This window comes from Bufo bufo, chromosome 1, assembly GCF_905171765.1.
Source record: "Bufo bufo chromosome 1, aBufBuf1.1, whole genome shotgun sequence".
Classification (NCBI taxonomy): Eukaryota; Metazoa; Chordata; class Amphibia; order Anura; family Bufonidae; genus Bufo; species Bufo bufo.
The window spans coordinates 88,142,982-88,161,263 of NC_053389.1; the positions used below are offsets into that span (position 1 = coordinate 88,142,982).

Here is an 18,282-nt window from a genome sequence, read left to right on the forward strand (position 1 = left end):
CCACACTGTGAACTCATTTTGTAGCTGTCTGATATTAGGACACCTAAATCCTTCTCTTCTGAAGTCTTGGCTAACAGAACTGCCAATATGATAGAGGGTTCCATGAACTGCAGCTTCCATTGTTAATTCCATTTAGGCTACATGCACACGACCGCAAACTGCGGATCCGCAAAAAACGGAAGCCGCCCGTGTGCCTTCCGCAATTTGCGGAACGGAACGGGCGGCCCATTGTAGACATGCCTATTCTTGTCCGCAAAACGGACAAGAATAGGACATGCTATATTTTTCTTGCGGGGCTTCGGAACGGTGCAACGGATGCGGACAGCACACGGAGTGCTGTCCGCATCTTTTGCGGCCCCATTGAAGTGAATGGGTCCGCATCCGAGCCGCAAAAACGGCGGCTCGGATGCGGACCCAAACAAAGTCCGTGTGCATGAGGCCTTATCCAGAGCAAATCTTTATCCATGTTACTTATGCCTCCAGAATATCTACCCTGTTACACACTTCTGTGTCAGCGGCAACCAGGCAAACCTTACCTACCAAACCTTCTCCTATGTCACTTACAAAGATATTAAAAATAATAAGACCCAGGACAGACTCTTGAGGTCCACCACTTGTAACTTGTCTCTCCCCAGAATGCACACGATTAACAACAACCCTCTGGTGTCTATTCAACAGCCAACTGCGCATCCACTGAACTATCCAGTGGATGCCCCGATGTTCTCCCTTGCCCTGTGCTGTATAGCCTTGCAATGTATTTTTTGTTCTCGCACTGCTAGGGGAAGGCTTCCACCTAGCAGTGTTCTCAGTGATGTCACCGGCTCTGATTGGCAAGCTTTAGCGCTGCAGTTTTACAGGCTAGCAAGGCACTAAAGCCCGCCCATTAGTATCGGTGACATCATCGGGCTCACTGCAGTGAATCGTGAAGGGCAAGGGCTGTTTGTTTACATCTGGACACTGCTAGGGGGAGGCTTCCTCCTAACAGTAAGCCCGGTGATGTCACCAGCACTAATGAGCAATCTTTAGCGCTGCCCTAGCCAATTTACTGTTGCTGTAAAGGCTGTGGATTTTGCATCCACAAGTCCATGCCAGTAGGTCTGCAAGATATATAGCCCATGTGAACATGCCTTTAAGCTGCCCAGAATTGTGCATAAAAGATAATATAATTCAGTATCTTTATTAAGCGTACGCCCAAAACTATAAAACACAATAAATCCTATTTGTGCTGTTAGCTCTTCATGTCTTTGCCTGCCGAAAAGGCACCATGCCAGGCTCACCACATACTGTTTTAGTCAACTTTCAGCCACAGACCTACTTATTAAATAGCTCTAAATATTTTTACATAGAGATCATTATAATATCTGGCACAATAAAAAGACAACCACACAAGCTATTAATGAGGACAATAAATACACATTGCGGTACAGAAGGAACATGAAAACTTTTTAGCCTAGAAATTACAGCAAGTGACGGCACTTTGGTCTTTGTCCAGCATCACAAGTGTGGATATCAGTGACTACCAAAAAAATGAGAGCCATATAGCACCAACATAGACTGCAGCACTTTACAATGGATGTCATACTACATTACTGCCACGGCCATCATGAGGAGGTTCTGCCCTCATTAACTTAGACCAATTAGTGTTTTTCCACCAGTATCACCCAGGAATTCACTCTTCTCAACTTATGCAGTAATGCATATGAGGTAATAACCATTTCTATCTGCACCTGCTAGAACTAGAGGTCTATACATTATGAACAAGTTGTTATATACGGTAGATTTTGTTACCGATTAATACTTTTCAAGTCCATTTGGATAGAGATTTGTAAGCATACAGGGGGAGATCTGCGTGTACTATGCCAGTCTTGATATCCCCTGCTCCGCCGAAGGATGCACTTAAAGGTGTTTTCAGAGTATCTGATCGGTAGAGGTCCCACACCCGGGACCCCTGCTGATCAACTGCTTGAGAAGGCAGAGGCACTTGCAGTAGTGCAGCGGCCAGTGACGACAGGTTCTTCGGTCACGTAGCCTAGGAGCCTCTCAGCACCATTCCAGTTAATGGGGTTGAGCGTGATACCAAGCACAGCCGCTATACAAGGGACGGCGCTGTGCTTGGTGAGCTGTGAGAAGGCCTCGGCGCCCGCAGGAGCCCTGGTGCCTTCTCAAACAGCTGATCGGTGGGGGTCCCGGTTGTCGGTTATAAAATCCTGGGAAACCCTTTTAACCTATGACAGAAGGTGCACGCCTAAATTAAATTTAGTGCATCCTCCTTTAGTCTGTGTGCCTGCTTGAAATCTAAGCCAGATTGTAACTGGTGTACACTTAAATGGGTATTCCAATTACAGACAATGGGGGAATATCGCTAGGATATACCCCCATTGTCTGATAGGTGCGGGTCCCACCTCTGGGACCCGCACCTACAATGAGAACGGAGTGGGGAAATGAATGGAGGGCGCAGCCGCCCTCCATTCATGTCTATGGGGCCGCCGAAAATAGCCGAGCTGGCTCAGCTATTTCCGTCTGCCCCATAGAAATAAATAGGAGCAGGGGCCACGCGTGAGCGGTGCGCTCCCATTCACTTCTATGGGAGCAGCAAGGAGCAGCGCTTGGTGGTGGACGGACCCCAGGAAATCCGGGGTCCTCCAGCCACAGCTCTCCCCGCTCTGTTCTCGTTGTAAGTGCAGGTCCCATCTCTGGGACCCGCACCTATCAGACAATCCGGGCATATCCTAGCCGTTGTGGGCCTGTTCCGTACATTGCAGATCGAAATTTGCGGTCCCCAATGCACAGGTAATGTCTGTGTGGCGGCCAGGACGGATCCAGACCCATTCAACTTGAATGGGTCCATGATCCGTCCTCACCGAAAAAAATAGAGCATGTTCTTTTTTTTGCGGTGCTTCCATTCCGCATTTCCGTGATTGCGGACCCATTCAAGTGAATGGGTCTGCATCCGTGATGGGGAGTGCACACGGGCCGGTGCCCATGTATTGCGGACCCGCCGTATGCGGGCCGCAATACGGCAACGGGCACACAATGGCCGTGTGCAAGAGGCCTAAGTCATCATTTAAGCCAGAAAACTTCAACCAGGCCCTGTTGAGAAAGTGGTGTGGGCAGCTGCAACTACATTTAGCCAACTGCACTATTTGGCATAGGGGAAAATAATAATTGATCCCAAAATGACCATTTTGGCTGACAATCTTTTTAAACACTGGCAGAACCAGAGTTATGTGGCTGGAACGACTATGCAGTATGTACACATCACATAAAACAAAGCGTTCTAACAGATCTGATCACACATTAATTCCCAGTGCTCTCGGTCTTTACACTTAGGCGCAGATGTGACAAAACAGCCTTCATCATCACATAAAGAATGTATCTAAATTAAGAATATTCATATAAAGATACAGAATATTTCCCCAAGGGAAGCAGCCAAAGCAAATATGTCACTATTTACTGCTTGAAAATGGTCCCAGCAAGTGGACGGGTGAATAAAAGGATCCCACTATTTTCACCTACTGGAAGTGCTGCGGTGTATTTATTTTTTATTTACTATTCAGTACATTTCATATCACTGAAATTGACTTGGTGCCATTATTAAAAAACGCAATGGTCAGTCATTATTGACTATACATCACTACTCAATGAGCTCTAGTTCACACTACACAGAAATCTCACATTATAGGTTTCCGTGTGGATTCTCAGATATTAAGACTATTGACACTGGGACAATTTAGGCTGGAAAAACCTGCAGCAGAAACCTAAGGTTGACCCTCGGGTTTCTGCCATTGTCTTGTATTTAGAGTGCGGCGAATCTTCTCACGGCTTTAGCCCAATTGAGTGAGGCTAGGCCGCGAGCCGACACCCAATGTGGTTTCTAGGGGTGTCCTTGCTCAGACAGCAGTGTGATCTCTCATGACTATGGTTTCTGCACAGTGTCTGGCACAGAAATCGACAAACTCTGCCTTACCGTACACTGTGTTATGACTGTAGCTTACTTGTGCAGGGGTTAATCATAAGACACTTTTACGTAGGCAGATTATCGGGCCGATTCTCTGGAACGAATGTTCCTACAATTGCTCATTCACAATAACTGGCCCACTTGATCACTGTTTACCAGCCGCAGATTGTCCTGTGTAAACAGGGATGTACTGCTAGCAAACAACAACATTGTATGGGGATGAGCAACTGCAGTGGTGATCACTCATCCCTGTACAGAAGAGATGATTGCTGCATGTAAATGCAGATATCAGTCCCAACCAGGCAATTATTCCATGTTCAGGTTTTTAGATGTGTTTTTTGAAGACGAAGACAGGAGGACATTTATAATAGTGGTGAACGCTCAGCCTTTCCTTCTTCATTTGTGTAGTCTGGTTATAATCCACTCCTGGCTTTAGTGTCAAAAACTGCATCTAAAAACCTGACGGTGTATAAACCCAGCCCAAGGCACCAGTGTAAATATGCTGACCGTTCGCACCTGAGACCATATGACTGATAGCCTGGCTGTTCAGTCTAATTATATAACAGGCCCTTGCCAATAGGGCCCAACAAATGACTTATTTACAGCAAAATATCTCTGCCGCTCAGGTATCTACACTTTGAAGATTTCTGATCATTTCACGTTTATTCAGAAGTGCTTGGTTGTAAAGTGTTAATACACATTTTCTTTTCTTTACACGTACTGAGGCTCAGTGCCACCAGTTACCTCAGTTAAGATGGCCATACACATGAATGTTGGCAGAACCTTACTTCTTTGAGCTGGCCAACCGTTCAATGTGCATGTGGGTGTCTCCCCGCGGCAGATGTTGAGGGAAAGAGGGATCAGGCATACGAGATTTCAACCTAGTCTTTGTTGTCACAAAAGATAATCTTCTGTCAGGTGTCTGGAAGCGGCTTATTCACCTCTAGGCATTGAGAACACAGGACTGCTTGGCTGGGTCAAGCATCCATGGGGTCGGGAGGAATAGATGTTGGCCAAATAAATGTTTGGCTAACAGCTATCTATGGTGTATGGCCACCTTCAGCAGGAAAAAAGTCTACCCAGACAGTGGAAACATGCAGTATTAAAAGTCAAATCCCTCGTACTGTATACACCTATGTAATCATTAAAGGGGTGGTCTGATCACAGACAATGGGGGCATATCGCTAGGATATCCCCCCCATTATCTTATAGGTGCGGGTCCCACCACTGGGACCCGCACCTATCTCCTAAACGGAGCCCTGCAAAGTGGTGGCTGGAGGATTCAGGTCAAGCCACCACCATGCGTGCTCCCCATAGAAGTGAATGGGAGCACCCCCATTGTCTGTGATGAAACAACCCCTTTAATTAACTCAACATTCAACACTCAGTGAGCCATCCTGGTCTTCTAGGTCAGTAATCTATTCTCACATGGATCCCAACCAAATGGATTTATTCTGGTCTCTGGTTTCAGATATTGTTGATGGCAGGACTGCACTATGCTTCCAAAAAACACTGGAAGTGCAACTGAACAGGAAAAAAACGAACAAATGTAGTCCATGGATCCTTATTCTGATCACCATTTACCATCAGGGAGGATTCTTGACTCCTTAACCCGCTGGCAACTATCTTATAGATTTATTTTTCTGAATCAAAGCTTAAAAAAAAAAAAGAGGAAATGTATCATTCCCTTTTTGCCATAAAACTATAAGACTAAAGGCAAAAAGTATTACATTTTGGCACAAAAATGTGATAATTTTTTGTATCTTCATCCCGAAAGTGGCATAAATTATAAAATAAAACACCTGTCTTAGGTTACTTTCACACCTGCGTTAGGTGCGGATCCGTCTGGTATCTGCACAGACGGATCCGCACCTATAAATGCAAATGCTGGTATCCGTTCAGAACGGATCTGTCTGCATTATTCTGCCCCAAAAAATCTAAGTCTAAGTGTAAGTCAAACGGATCCGTCCTGACTTACATTGAAAGTCAATGGGGGACGGATCCGTTTACAATTGCACTATTGTGTCAATGTAAATGGATCCGTCCCCATTGACTTACCGTATTTTTCGCTTTATAAGACGCACCTGATGATAAGATGCACCTAGGTTTTTGAGTAGGAAAATAAGTAAAAAAAAAAATTAAACCAAAAGATGTGCTTTTGGTGGGTTTGAACTACCTGCAATGGTGGTCTGTTGATGACACTGGTATGGGGGATCTGTGGATGACACTGTTATGGGGGATCTGTGGATGACACACTGTTATGTGATTATAACCCCCATCACCCTAAAGAATTCACTGATGTACTGTACATTTGTGTATTCTCAAGGATGAGGGGAGTTATAGTCATATTTAATATAAACACTGTCCAGGGACTGTTCTGTAATTGGTATGTGTTTATATTAAATATGACTATAACCCCCTTCATCCATAGGAATACAGCCATGTACTGCACATAGCCCCTAAGCTCGACTCACTCAGGGACTAGATCCACAAAACCGCCGTACACAGCAGGAGCAGAGCTGGTACAGCGGGAGATAGGAATGAGGCTGATTGGTGGAGATGTGGGTAGCAGGATGCACTCACCACCAATCAGCTGAACTAATGAAGAGCGGGCTGGCAGTAGCAGAGCCCAGTAAGTGAAGTCGCCAGCCCGCCCAACGGTGGCCTCATGAGCTCCTTGTGACAGACAGGGTCAAGGGGTCGAGGCCCCAATTCCTATGTTGCAGACAGGGTCAAAGGGTGGGGAGCTCCCATTCATACGTTGCAGACAGGGTCAAGGGGTGAGGAGTCCCCCATCCATATGTCATACATGGTCAAGGGACAGAATGAACACAGGGTCAAGGAACAGGGAGCCCACTTCCATAATCCCACACAGGGTAAAGGAACGGTTCATCATGTTCTATATGTGGTGGGCAGGGTAAAGGGAAGGAGTGCACACAGGGTCAAGGGGTGGGGAGCCCACATCCATATGTCACCCACAGGGTCAAGGGGGAGCAAGCTTTTCATTGTACCTATGAAGGACTCACTGACAAGGCAACTAGGTACATCATCACTGGCATGGGCAGCCCCGGCAGAGAATGGCATCCAGGGACTGTCTGGCATACCACCCGGGCCTCCCAAAGACAGCACTGCAGGCCCTACTAGCAGTGCAGTGATGACAGGCGACACCCCACAAGTCCCCGGTGCGGCCACCCTGCACGCCTCCCGCACTATAATGCTGTACGGCACCTGTGCGTGTCTCCTGGAATCCATATCCGAGGCCTCGGCCCACTCTCCTCCCGCGTCACACAACACAGCGCCGCCTGTTGACAGACTGTACCAGACTGCACAGCGGGCTAAGATGGATGCCCGGGCTGGCGGCAGAGGAGCGCAGTAAGTGAAGCCATCAGCCCGCCCAACACTTTACAATGATAGGGGAGCTCAATGGATATGCGGGCTGGCGGCATGCAGAGCACATTAAGTGAAGCCATCAGCCCGCTCATAGTGTGGACTTACGGGAGTGTGGGCTGGCGGCAGAAGCCTTCAGTGAAGCCTCCAGCCCGCCCAGCAGTTTAATGGCAGGCTCAGGAGCTGTTAGTGAGAGCTCCTGAGCCACCTAATTTGCATCACGTTCGCTTTATAAGACGCAGTGACTTTCCCCCCCCCCACTTTGGAGGGGGAAAAAGTGTGTCTTATAAAACGAAAAATACGGTACATTGTAAGTCAAGACGGATCTGTTTGGCTCCGCATCGCCAAACGATGCAAGCAGAGTTTTGGTGTCCGCCTCCAGAGCGAAATGGAGGCGGAATGGAGCCAAACTGATGCATTCTGAACAGATCCTTATCCATTCAGAATGCATTGGGGCTAAACTGATCCGTTTGGGGCCGCTTGTGAGAGCCCTGAAACGGATCACACAGGCGGACCCAGAGTGAAAGTAGCCTTAGGCCTATTGCACACGACCGTATGGCTTTTTCAGTGTTTTGCGGTCCGTTTTTCACGGATCCGTTGTTCCGTTTTTTGTTTCCGTTGTGTTTCCGTTTCTGTTCCGTTTTTCCGTTCCGTTTTTCCGTATGGCATATACAGTATACAGTAATTACATAGAGAAAATTGGGCTGGGCATAACATTTTCAATAGATGGTTCAGCAAAAAACGGAACGGAAACGGAAGACATACGGATGCATTTCCGTATGTGTTCCGTTTTTTTTGCGGACCCATTGACTTGAATGGAGCCACGGACCGTGATTTGCGGGCAATAATAGGACATGTTCTATGTTAAAACGGAACGGAAATACGGAAACGGAATGCATACGGAGTACATTCCGTTTTTTGCGGAACCATTGAAATGAATGGTTCCGTATACGGACCGTATACGGAACGCAACAAACGGGCAGTAAACGGGAAAAAAAAACGGCCGTGTGCAGGAGGCCTTAAGCTGGAGATGAGCAGACAACTGTTGGGAAGGAGGAGTTCCTTCCCGACAATCGCCTGCTCATCAGTGGAGGAAAGAGCTGCATTTACAGTGATCTCCTCCACAGTATGAAGACGAAGGATCACTACTGCTATTGCTAGTCCTCATACAGCTGCATAAGAAATAATTTAGCTGCACTCATGAAGCGTTTCACTCGTTCATTGGGTGATCTGCAGCACCTTTAGGACTTATGAGGAACGAACATTCGTAGGAACTGTCATTCCTGATAATCAGCCCAACCATCGGGCCATGAAAATCACCCTTTAGTAAATTCCACCCATATGTTTGTCCACCTTTTATTATGTGATGGCCTATCCTCATTATAGACAATCACTTGCTGATCAGTGGGGGTCCAACACCCTGCACCCCAGCCGATCACCTGTCCGGCAACAGTTCTGGTGCTGGAAGCAGATGGCTCAGTCTATGTGGCAGTGGACTCACTGCTTGTCACTGCAACACTGCTCTCCTACTGCACTGTGAGGGGCTTCACACGCAGCACATTTCACTGCAGAAGTTTCTGCCATTGATGATTCCATTAATGGGACTTGCAGAAATCCATGTTCTTGCAGCCAAAACAGCCCCTTTCAGATGAATGGAAGCTATTTTCAGTCACAGATATTTCTGCAGCAAAATCAGGTGTGAGGGCACCCTAAGGCTACATGCACACGAACGTTGTTTGTTTCCATGTCCGTTCCGTTTTTTTTGCGGATAGGATGCGGACCCATTTATTTCAATGGGTCCGCAAAAAATGCAGGCAGCACACCGTGTGCTGTCCGCATCAGTATGTCCGTTCCGTAGCCCCGCAAAAAAAATAGAACATGTCCTATTCTTGTTTGTTTTAGGCATTGTTACAATGGATCCGCAAAAAAAAACGGATGGCATATGGATGTCATCCATTTTTTTTGCGGAACGCAAAACACATACAGTCATGTGCATGTAGCCTAAAGCAGCGGGAACGCTTCATCAATGATCTGTGAGAGTAAAGGACTTACAAGGTAATGCTTACTTAGGATATTTAAAGGAAACAGCAAAATATACAAACCTTCATCATACACTGACTTGTTTTCCTTGAGGTGATCCCCAAGGGAAATGGTTTGCTGTGTCTGGAGCTCCTTTTTAACTCTCTGCAGACAGACTGTAGCAGGTGCTGTGCCCCCCCCCCCCTCCTCCCCATCCTAAACCAATCACCCAAACCCTTTATTGTTAATTCTTTTCTCCAAGAATACAATAACAGGATACAAAATATTGGACTATGTTTTATGCTAGTCAAGATCATTAGATTCAGATGCTCAGCTATGGTCTACGTGGTGTACACCTCTTTTTTTAACCGATGTAGCCCTATTTCTGCACAGATGCCCTTTCCCTAAAACGCTGGGGGATTGAGGGGAAAGAAAAAAGCCATCTGCTTGCCCTATAAATCAGCTCTGAAAAGCCCTTAACGATTGTAATAAACACAAGAGTAAACGAAGGCATTGTTATGCAAGAGCAACTACTTGTAGGGAGGGAGCAAAAGGTCAAAGCGGTTGCAGAACACAATGCCCCCAAAATCATTATGCACAACCCCTTGTCTTCACTCTCCTTTATCCTAATCCTGCCCTGCCGAAAAAGCGCCCCAGATATGTTACACTGACCTCAGGAGACGCCCTCCTCAGAAGATGTAGGTGTATCCATTTGTGTAATGTACAAAGGAGAAGATTACTAATGACGGCGCACTATACAGCGGCCCACCATACGCACAAACAAGCAGCACGTCTGATGTTGCATAGTGCAACTGGTGCACTTGGTTTGTGTTGTGAAAAAGTGCTGGCCGGCCATGATGGCTATAAGGCCTCTTTCAGACTGGCATCCCGGATTTGCTCCAGATGCGTCCCGTGTGCATTGCGGGAAAACCACGCGAGTGCGCACATAATTTCAGTCAGTTTTGACTGCGATTGCGTTGAATTGTTCAGTTTTTATAAAAAAAACTGACTGTGGTACCCGGACTTCTTCACTGAAGTTCGGGTTTACGTTAGGTGTTCTGTAGATTCTCTCTCTCACATGTGCTGTGAACGCTGGCAGTCTGCTCCGGCAGCATTTTCTGTCTTGCCAAAAGCCGCCATATATGCCGGAAAACGGCCAAATCACACTGCAGTGAAGGGGAATCTGGCGGTCCAGCTATGGTACCGGCTGTGCCGGACAGTGAACTTCAGCAGTCTGTTCCTCTGCCGAGACAGAGTGACAAAGTTCACAGCGCATATGTGAACGCAGCCTAAATAATGTCAGTGAGTGTTACTGACATTTGGGGAGCGAGATGAAACTGTGCGCAGAACGCAAATGCACATGCTCAGCAAACAAAGCAAAAAAGACATCTAACAGATACTCTTTCTTCGAGGGGTCCAGCGGACAGACTCTCCTTAAAGTAATAAGTTGGACAGGCGGGTGTGGACCACCTTTAACTTGCAGGTGATAAATTGCCGATAGTTGTGACTAGAATGTATGAGCTCCTAGGAAAATCTTCGGATGACCAGAAGCCGCCCTGCCCCCACAGTATCCTCATAAACCCATTTCCACTCCCTAACCCCTAAAAAACACACATTTGGAACCATTAAAAATCTCAGCCAAGCCCCTCCAACTGGCTAAAATAAAAAATATTATTATACTCGTATACCAGCATACCCATGTCGCAGAGGAGAGTATAACATTTTTTATTGATCAGTTGTGGGTTGTCTGAGATTTTTAAGTATTTTGGACAACCTTTTTAAAATGGCCCAAGAGCAGCCAAAAAAAAAGCATCACTTTCCTCATCACAACTTTTCACCACCCACAATCTGAGCGTCACATGACCTTCTCATGTGACGTCATACGTTTCTACCCAATAGGTATACGCGATGGTAAAAGCTTATGGACACCCTGGAAGGCTTTTACTCTACTGTTGCGGTGTTAAAAAATTACAAACTATGGAGCAAGTCATATTTGCATCATACATTTACCTGTGGTAAAGCTAGGGCCTGGACTTTATACACCTGTGGCAATGGTACCGAATAAGATACCTGAATTCAATGATTAAGACGTGTGCCCAAAAGACACACACATCAGTATAGCAAAATGGATAGAATTTTTTTTAACATACTAGCAGTTCCACATTTTCTGGCGCACAGAGATGTGACTGATATACTAAGAGACATCTGCCTCCATTATTTTCACCATTTAAAGTTGTCCCATGAAAAATATTCTACAATTTTCAAACCAGCACCTAGAACTGAATACTTTTGTAACTGCACTTAAAGGGAACCTGTCATCAACTTTGTGCTGCCCATACTAACGGCAGTATAAAGTAGAGACAGGTGAGTTGATTTCAGAGGTCTGTCATTTATAAGTTAAAAGTAAGTGGTTGCCGAGAACCAACATCACAATCATTGCAGACTGGGCCTGGAAAAGAGTCCCGGCCACCTGAGAAGAGTCCTGGTTATTCATGAATTCCTGCTCTCCTGCCCACCTGCTGATGACTGACAGTCTTCTACTTAGTTTTCTCCCTCTCTCTCTAGGAGAGAACTGCCAATCATCAGCAGATGGGTGAGAGAGCAGGAGATTAGGAATAACCAGGACTCTTCTCAGGCCTGGGCTGCAATGATTATGAAGCTGGTTCTCGGCAACCTCTTACTATTAGCTCATGAGTGACACACCGCTGACATCAGCATTTCTGTCACTATTTTATGCTGCTCTGAGTGAGGTCAGCATAAAGTTGATGACAGGTTCCCTTTAGGTTTAGCATAACCACTGAGCTATTCAATAAAATGTATCTGTATAGCGCCACCTGCTGTTTGTTTTTTTCTTATTTCTTTGTCCTGCTCACTGAGATGGTCGCACACGCTCTGTTTCATCCTTCAACTGCCTCCTGAGCTGTGATAGGTAGAGCATGGACACGCCCCCTGAGCTGCAGCAGAAAAGACCCTCCCCTTGAGCTTGATATAAATCTAGCAGCGCAATGAATGTGGAGATCTCAGGATCCATGTGAGGTACCATGGCTGGTTCTAGCTTTGTTACAAAGAGATTGTCACGTACTACATGACAATCAGTCTTGGGACAACCCCTTTAAGTCAATGGTGAGATGGATTTTAAAAGCATGGAAAGACTTTCTATAAGATTTTGGAGTGTGTCTGTGGAAATTGTTTCCTATTGATTCAGAAGAGCAATTGTGAGGTCAGACACTTATGTCGGACGAGAGGGCCTGGCTCACAATCTCCATTCACATTCATCCCAAAGGTGTTCGATGGGGTTGAGATCAGATCTCTTTGCAGCAGGTCAAGTTCTTCTACACTAAACCAAATTGTTCCCACAAAGTTGGAAGTAGGGTTGTTGCGGGTATTGAAATATCGATACCCAATCAATACTTATGTCCCGGTATCAATACGATACCGGGATTTGACATTTATCGATACTAGGCTGCCCTACTGTACAGCCTAGCATCAGAGAACATGGAGCGCACTGCTGTCCGCACGCTCATGTTCCCTCAGCAGCACGGGGAGAAGGAGTCACCCCCCCCCCCCCCCTGTGCCGCTGCTGCCAATAGGAAGAGAGAGGGGCGGAGGAGGGGCAGGCGCACTGCACCACCAATGATAGTAGAGAACCTTTCATGGGTCCAAACATTGTAAACTATCAGGATATGTTGGGTGGCGCCCATGGATCTCACTGCACTTACTATTATTCCTGGGCGCCGCTCCGTTCGCCCGCTGTGGCCCCCGATATATTCTCTAGCTCTGTATGCTTATTGCTAGCATCGGAACAATGGGGAGGAGACTGCCCTTTTTCTCAATGGGCGTTACTTCTCCCTGGCTGTAGTGATGTCCAATCGAAGCGCAGAGCGTCACAGCCAGGGAGAAGAAACGCCCATTGAGAAAAAGGGCAGTCTCCTCCCCATTGCTCCAAAACTATTAAAATATTTTAAAAAATCTCCTATGCGGTGAACACCGGAACAGAAAAAAAAAACTTTAAAACAAAATGCGATTCGCCATTTTTTTCACGTGGTATCGAATGGTATTGAGTATTGCAATACTTTTTTAGGTATCGAAATCGAATAAAAATGTTGGTATTGCAACAAACCTAGTTGGAAGCATACAACTGTCCAACGTGTCTTGGTATGCTAAAGCATTAAGATTTCCTTTCACTGGAAGTAGGGGTCTTGGCCACCCCTTGAAAAACAGCCCCATAGAATTATCCATCCTCCACCAAACTGTCCGGTTGGCACAATGCGGTCAGGCAAGTAACGTTCTACTATCATTTACCAAACCAAGACTCGTCCATCAGACTGGCAGACAGAAGTGTGATCCATCCCTCCACAGAACACGTTTCAACTGCTGCAGAGTCCAGTGGGGGGAGCTCCATCTGACGCTTGGCTTTGCACTTGGTGATATAAGGCTTGGATGAAGCTGCTCAGACATGGAAACTCATGACATGAAGCTCCAGATGCCCAGGTTTTGTGCTGATATGAATAACAGTTATGGAGTCACCAGAGCTTTGGTGACTTGTATGCAGAGTCAGACTGGCCCACCAGAGTACCAAGAGGATCCTCCAGTGGGCCCAAGCTCTCACAATAATGGTCCCCTAATAAAACAGGAACCTTAAGGTCCTATAAACACAGAGGGTGGGCCCTCAGAATCATTCCCTTTGGTGGGCCCAAGGAACTTCAGTCCGACGCTGCTTGTATGCACTATGCGCCTCAGCACTCGGTGACCCCGCTCTGTAACCTTACGTGGTCTCTGCTGGCTGGAGTTGCTGTGGTTTCTAATCTCTTCCACTTTGCAATAATACCACTTACCTGATGGTGGAATATCTAGGAGGGAAGACATTTCACAAACTAACTTGTTGCAGGGGATGTTTCCTATTACAGGACCGTGCTGGAAAATTCTGTGAGCCCCTTAGAATGAGTGCTAGGGGCTGGATTTTATACACCTGTGGCAGGCCTAGGGGCTGTAATTTCTACACCTGTGGTAGGGCTAGGGGCTGTAACTTATATACCTGTGGTAGAGCTAGGGGCTGGATTTTATACACCTGTGGTAGGGCTAGGGGCTGGATTTTATACACCTGTGGTAGGGCTGGATTTTAAACACCTGTGGTAGGGCTAGGGACTGGATTTTATACACCTGTGGTAGGGCTAGGGACTGGATTTTATAAACCTGTGTTAGGGTAAGGGCTGGATTTTATACACCTGTAGTAGGGCTAGGGGCTGGATTTTATACACCTGTGGCAGGCCTAGGGGCTGTAATTTCTACACATGCGGTAGGGTTAGGGGCTGTAATTTCTACACATGCGGTAGGGTTAGGGGCTGTAATTTCTACACCTGTGGTAGGGCTAGGGGTTGTAACTTATACACCTGTGGTAGAGCTAGGGGTTGGATTTTATACACCTGTAGTAGAGCTAAGGGCTGGATTGTATACACCTGTGGTAGGGCTAGGGGCTGGATTTTTTTTACACGTGTGGTAGGGTTAGGGGCTGTAATTTCTACACCTGTGGTAGGGCTAGGGGCTGGATTTTATACACCTGTGGTAGAGCTAAGGGCTGGATTTTATACACCTGTGGTAGAGCTAAGGGCTGGATTTTATACATGTGTGGTAGGGCTAGAGGGACTAGATTTTATACACCTTTGATAGGCTAGGGGCTGGATTTTATACACCTGTGGTAGGGTTAGGGGCTGGATTTTATACACCTGTGGTAGGGCTAGGGACTGGATTTTATACACCTGTTGTAGGCTTAGGGGCTGGATTTTATACACGTGTGGTAGGGCTAGGGGCTGGATTTTATACACCAGCTGTAGGGCTAAGGGCTGGATTTTATACACCTGTGATAGATAGGGGCTAGATTTTATACAACTGTAGCAATAAAAAACGTTAACATACTAGCATTTCCACATTCTTTATACACTAAATTAGCTCCTGTTAGCCCTGTTACATGCCATTTGATACATTTCGCCACCTATCATCTCATACAACACGTTCTATGCTGGCCAAGGACTGGTGGCGAGAACTACCTGAGGTATACACCACGTACAGTATAAGGTGTGGCGGAGGTCTGAGCCGTCCTCGTTGAGGAGACTGACAGATTTCTGTGAAGAAGCGTTTTCCCGCCCATAGAGGTCACCGCTGATTGGCTGGGGAGTCGTAGATATCAGGCGCATGCGCACAGCTTCTACCCTGAGGGCGCGCACCGAGCTTGTACCAGCAGCATCATCATCATCCCCACCATCACCACAATGCGGGGCTCGGCGCACTGACAGCGTCCTCTCCACAGTCCACACCGCAGAACGGGCTCTCTCCCTCACCCCCATGGCCGGGGACCCGAGAGAGTTATAGGGAGCAATACGTACATTATACATTCATCACTGCTCAGTCTGTACCGTGAGAGGCGCAAATAGAATGACGTAGAATCACCTCAAGCGAACGGCATACCACTAGATAAGGCTCACTGCCCGTATCTATATCCTAGAGAGGCCACTACGGGCGTCTCTGCCAGCTGCCCTCTGGTCTCACAGGGGTTAAATAAAAACGTGCCTGCCGCACCAAAAAAGACGTGAGAACAATGGCGTGAGACCCGTGCGACATATTTACCCTCATGTACCAGCAAAGGGGCGTGGCTAAAGCCAAAATCCACCAGATGTATCATCATGCCGGCAGTCTGTGCGCGGAGAAGATGGCGTACACGGAGAAGAAGGCGCCCCTCCAATGTGCGACAAATCCATAAACTGCCGCCCAACACAAACATCTGTTAGTGCCCAGCAAACCTGTCTGTTATCTGCCATAATGTATCGTCTATTATGTAACATCCAAGTATGTCTAATTATCCATCCATCTATCTGCATCTACACACGTCTCTGTGACTCTCATTCTATTAACCTCACAGCTATCTGTCTATGTATCTGCTCTCTGTCTCATCTGTCCATCCATCTGTATCTATGTATCTTCTCTCTCCCTCTGTATCTATGTCTCTCTTTCTCTCTCTCTCCGTTCTTTCCGTCTATCTGTATCTGTCTCTCCCTCTGTATCTATGTCTTCCCCCTCTCTCTCCTTTCTTTCCGTTATCTGTATCTATGTCTCTTCTCTCTCCTTTTTCTCTCTCGCTCTTTCTCTCTCTCTGTATCTATGTCTCTCTTTCTCTCTCTCTCTCTCCGTTCTTTCCGTCTATCTGTATCTGTCTCTCCCTCTGTATCTATGTCTCTCTCTCTCTCTCTCTCTCTCTCTCTCTCTCTCTGTATCTATGTCTCTTTCTCTCTCCTCTCTCTCTCTCTGTATCTATGTCTCTCCTCTTTCTATCCATCTATCTGTTAGATGCCACCTGCCCTCATCCATCTTACCCAGGGCTCAGCCTCTGTGTGCCCTCTCCTTACCACAGCAATGCTCTGTTACAATGTGTTTGGGAGGGCATTTCATCCCAGAACATGGTTTTTCGCCCCCATAAGTGCCAGCTCTCATGTGGGCATCACCCAATCACCCATTTGCAATCCCATTCATGCTCTTTATTGTATCCCTCTCCCTTTGCCCTACTCCCCAGCCATGGCTATAGAGAACCATGATGCCTGCTGTATACACCCCCTCCTGGCAGGGACGAGCCTGGCATAATGTGGCACACACAGTGTGCTGCCTGCAGACCCCGTGGACGTGGAGGCACCAGGGAGGCAGCCTTTTCTCTTCAGAGCCGGGTACCATGACCACAAAGTTCACATTCCCGGAGCATGCAGTCACCAAAAAAAAGCCAGGAATGAAGTTGTGCCAGCCACAGAAGACATGCCCTGTTACTATTTCTTGCCCAGCTAAGGCTAAGCCTTCATTAGCAAGCCACATCACATAGAGAAGCTGCTGTGGAAAATCCAGAAGACACAATAGGAGGGGACCAGGCAAAGTTCCCTTCATCCACAAGATTGGGGTGTAATGCAGGCAACCATGCCAGCCACTTCTCTTCTGTGCCCTACATGCTTGGCATGCACAGGGCATCAGAGGGGAGGGTGGCTGTGCACAGCCTAGATGGGCATTCATCAGCTTCCATGATGTGAATGACACCCTAGAAGCTGGGGTGAAACAAAAGGGGCCCCCCACCCAGTGCCCCCCTTTGCAGCCTATCCCTGAGACGGAATAACACAAGGCAATAGGATGGATCCCTGTAATGCCGCACAAAGAGCGCAGGGAAGAGGGACAATCCTGTCAATGCAAAAGGGGGAACAAACAAACAAATCAATGCAAAATAACAAAACCTGACAAATACCTGCAGCTCCGAGGAGAAATAAAGTCCAGATGAGCTCCTTAGGTCGCAGCATTGTAAATCTGCAGACGGAGGAATCTCTCCTGCTGCTCCTATTCGTTACAATGGGTCCAAAGATGAACATAGGCGTTTAAGATCCCCCACCTTCCTGCTCGCGAAGGCTGTAATAATGTAGGCAATAGTACAACAACAACAAAAAAGATGGGGTCTTGATGCTTTTTTTGCTGCCGATTTGGAGGATTTTGCAAGGAATCTTTTTCCTGTAGTGGATTGCCAGCTGCTCTGTAAGCTGTGTGCAGGCACTGATCAGAGAATGAGTGACAGTCTGAGCCTCAGCACAACCCCCAGCAAGCAGACCTGATCAATGCGCCCAGCCAGAAACTCCAAGTCGGTGTCTGGATGCAAGAGAAAGAGAGCAGCACCAGTATCCCTCCGCGGCCTCTGTACAAATACACTGAGCATCCGCCGGCCCCGAGATAAGGGAGCAGCTGATGGGATGGCTTTACTGGCTGCTGCCTCTTCTGCGGGGGTCGCAGATGTGACCAGAGGGTCTGCACAAAACCACTCCATTTGGTTAACTGAATGAAATGGATGTCATTTTATTGAACTGCCAGGCTTATGGAGGCAAAGTGGGAGAGGGAACTGATTTGTC

General features: G+C 47.1%; 1 protein-coding gene and 1 long non-coding RNA gene across 6 annotated transcripts in view; one reads left to right on the plus strand and one right to left on the minus strand.

The window, feature by feature from the left end:
* Positions 1-18,054, minus strand: part of NCAM1 (neural cell adhesion molecule 1) — a 393,444-nt gene extending 375,390 nt beyond the window's left edge. For 3 of the 5 annotated variants that reach the window (XM_040426902.1, XM_040426892.1, XM_040426911.1), the window contains exon 1: positions 17,634-17,754. In XM_040426902.1, the coding sequence (XP_040282836.1) occupies positions 17,634-17,754 (121 nt within the window). Of the gene's footprint in view, positions 1-17,633 lie in introns of all 5 variants that reach the window. The other 2 variants (XM_040426883.1, XM_040426916.1) reach the window with 1 other exon arrangement.
* LOC120997015 lies at positions 482-13,233 on the plus strand. The gene is made up of 3 exons (XR_005778028.1): positions 482-705; positions 11,074-11,077; positions 13,224-13,233. It is a non-coding gene; the product is annotated as an uncharacterized LOC120997015 (long non-coding RNA).
* Positions 18,055-18,282: the final 228 nt, after the last annotated feature.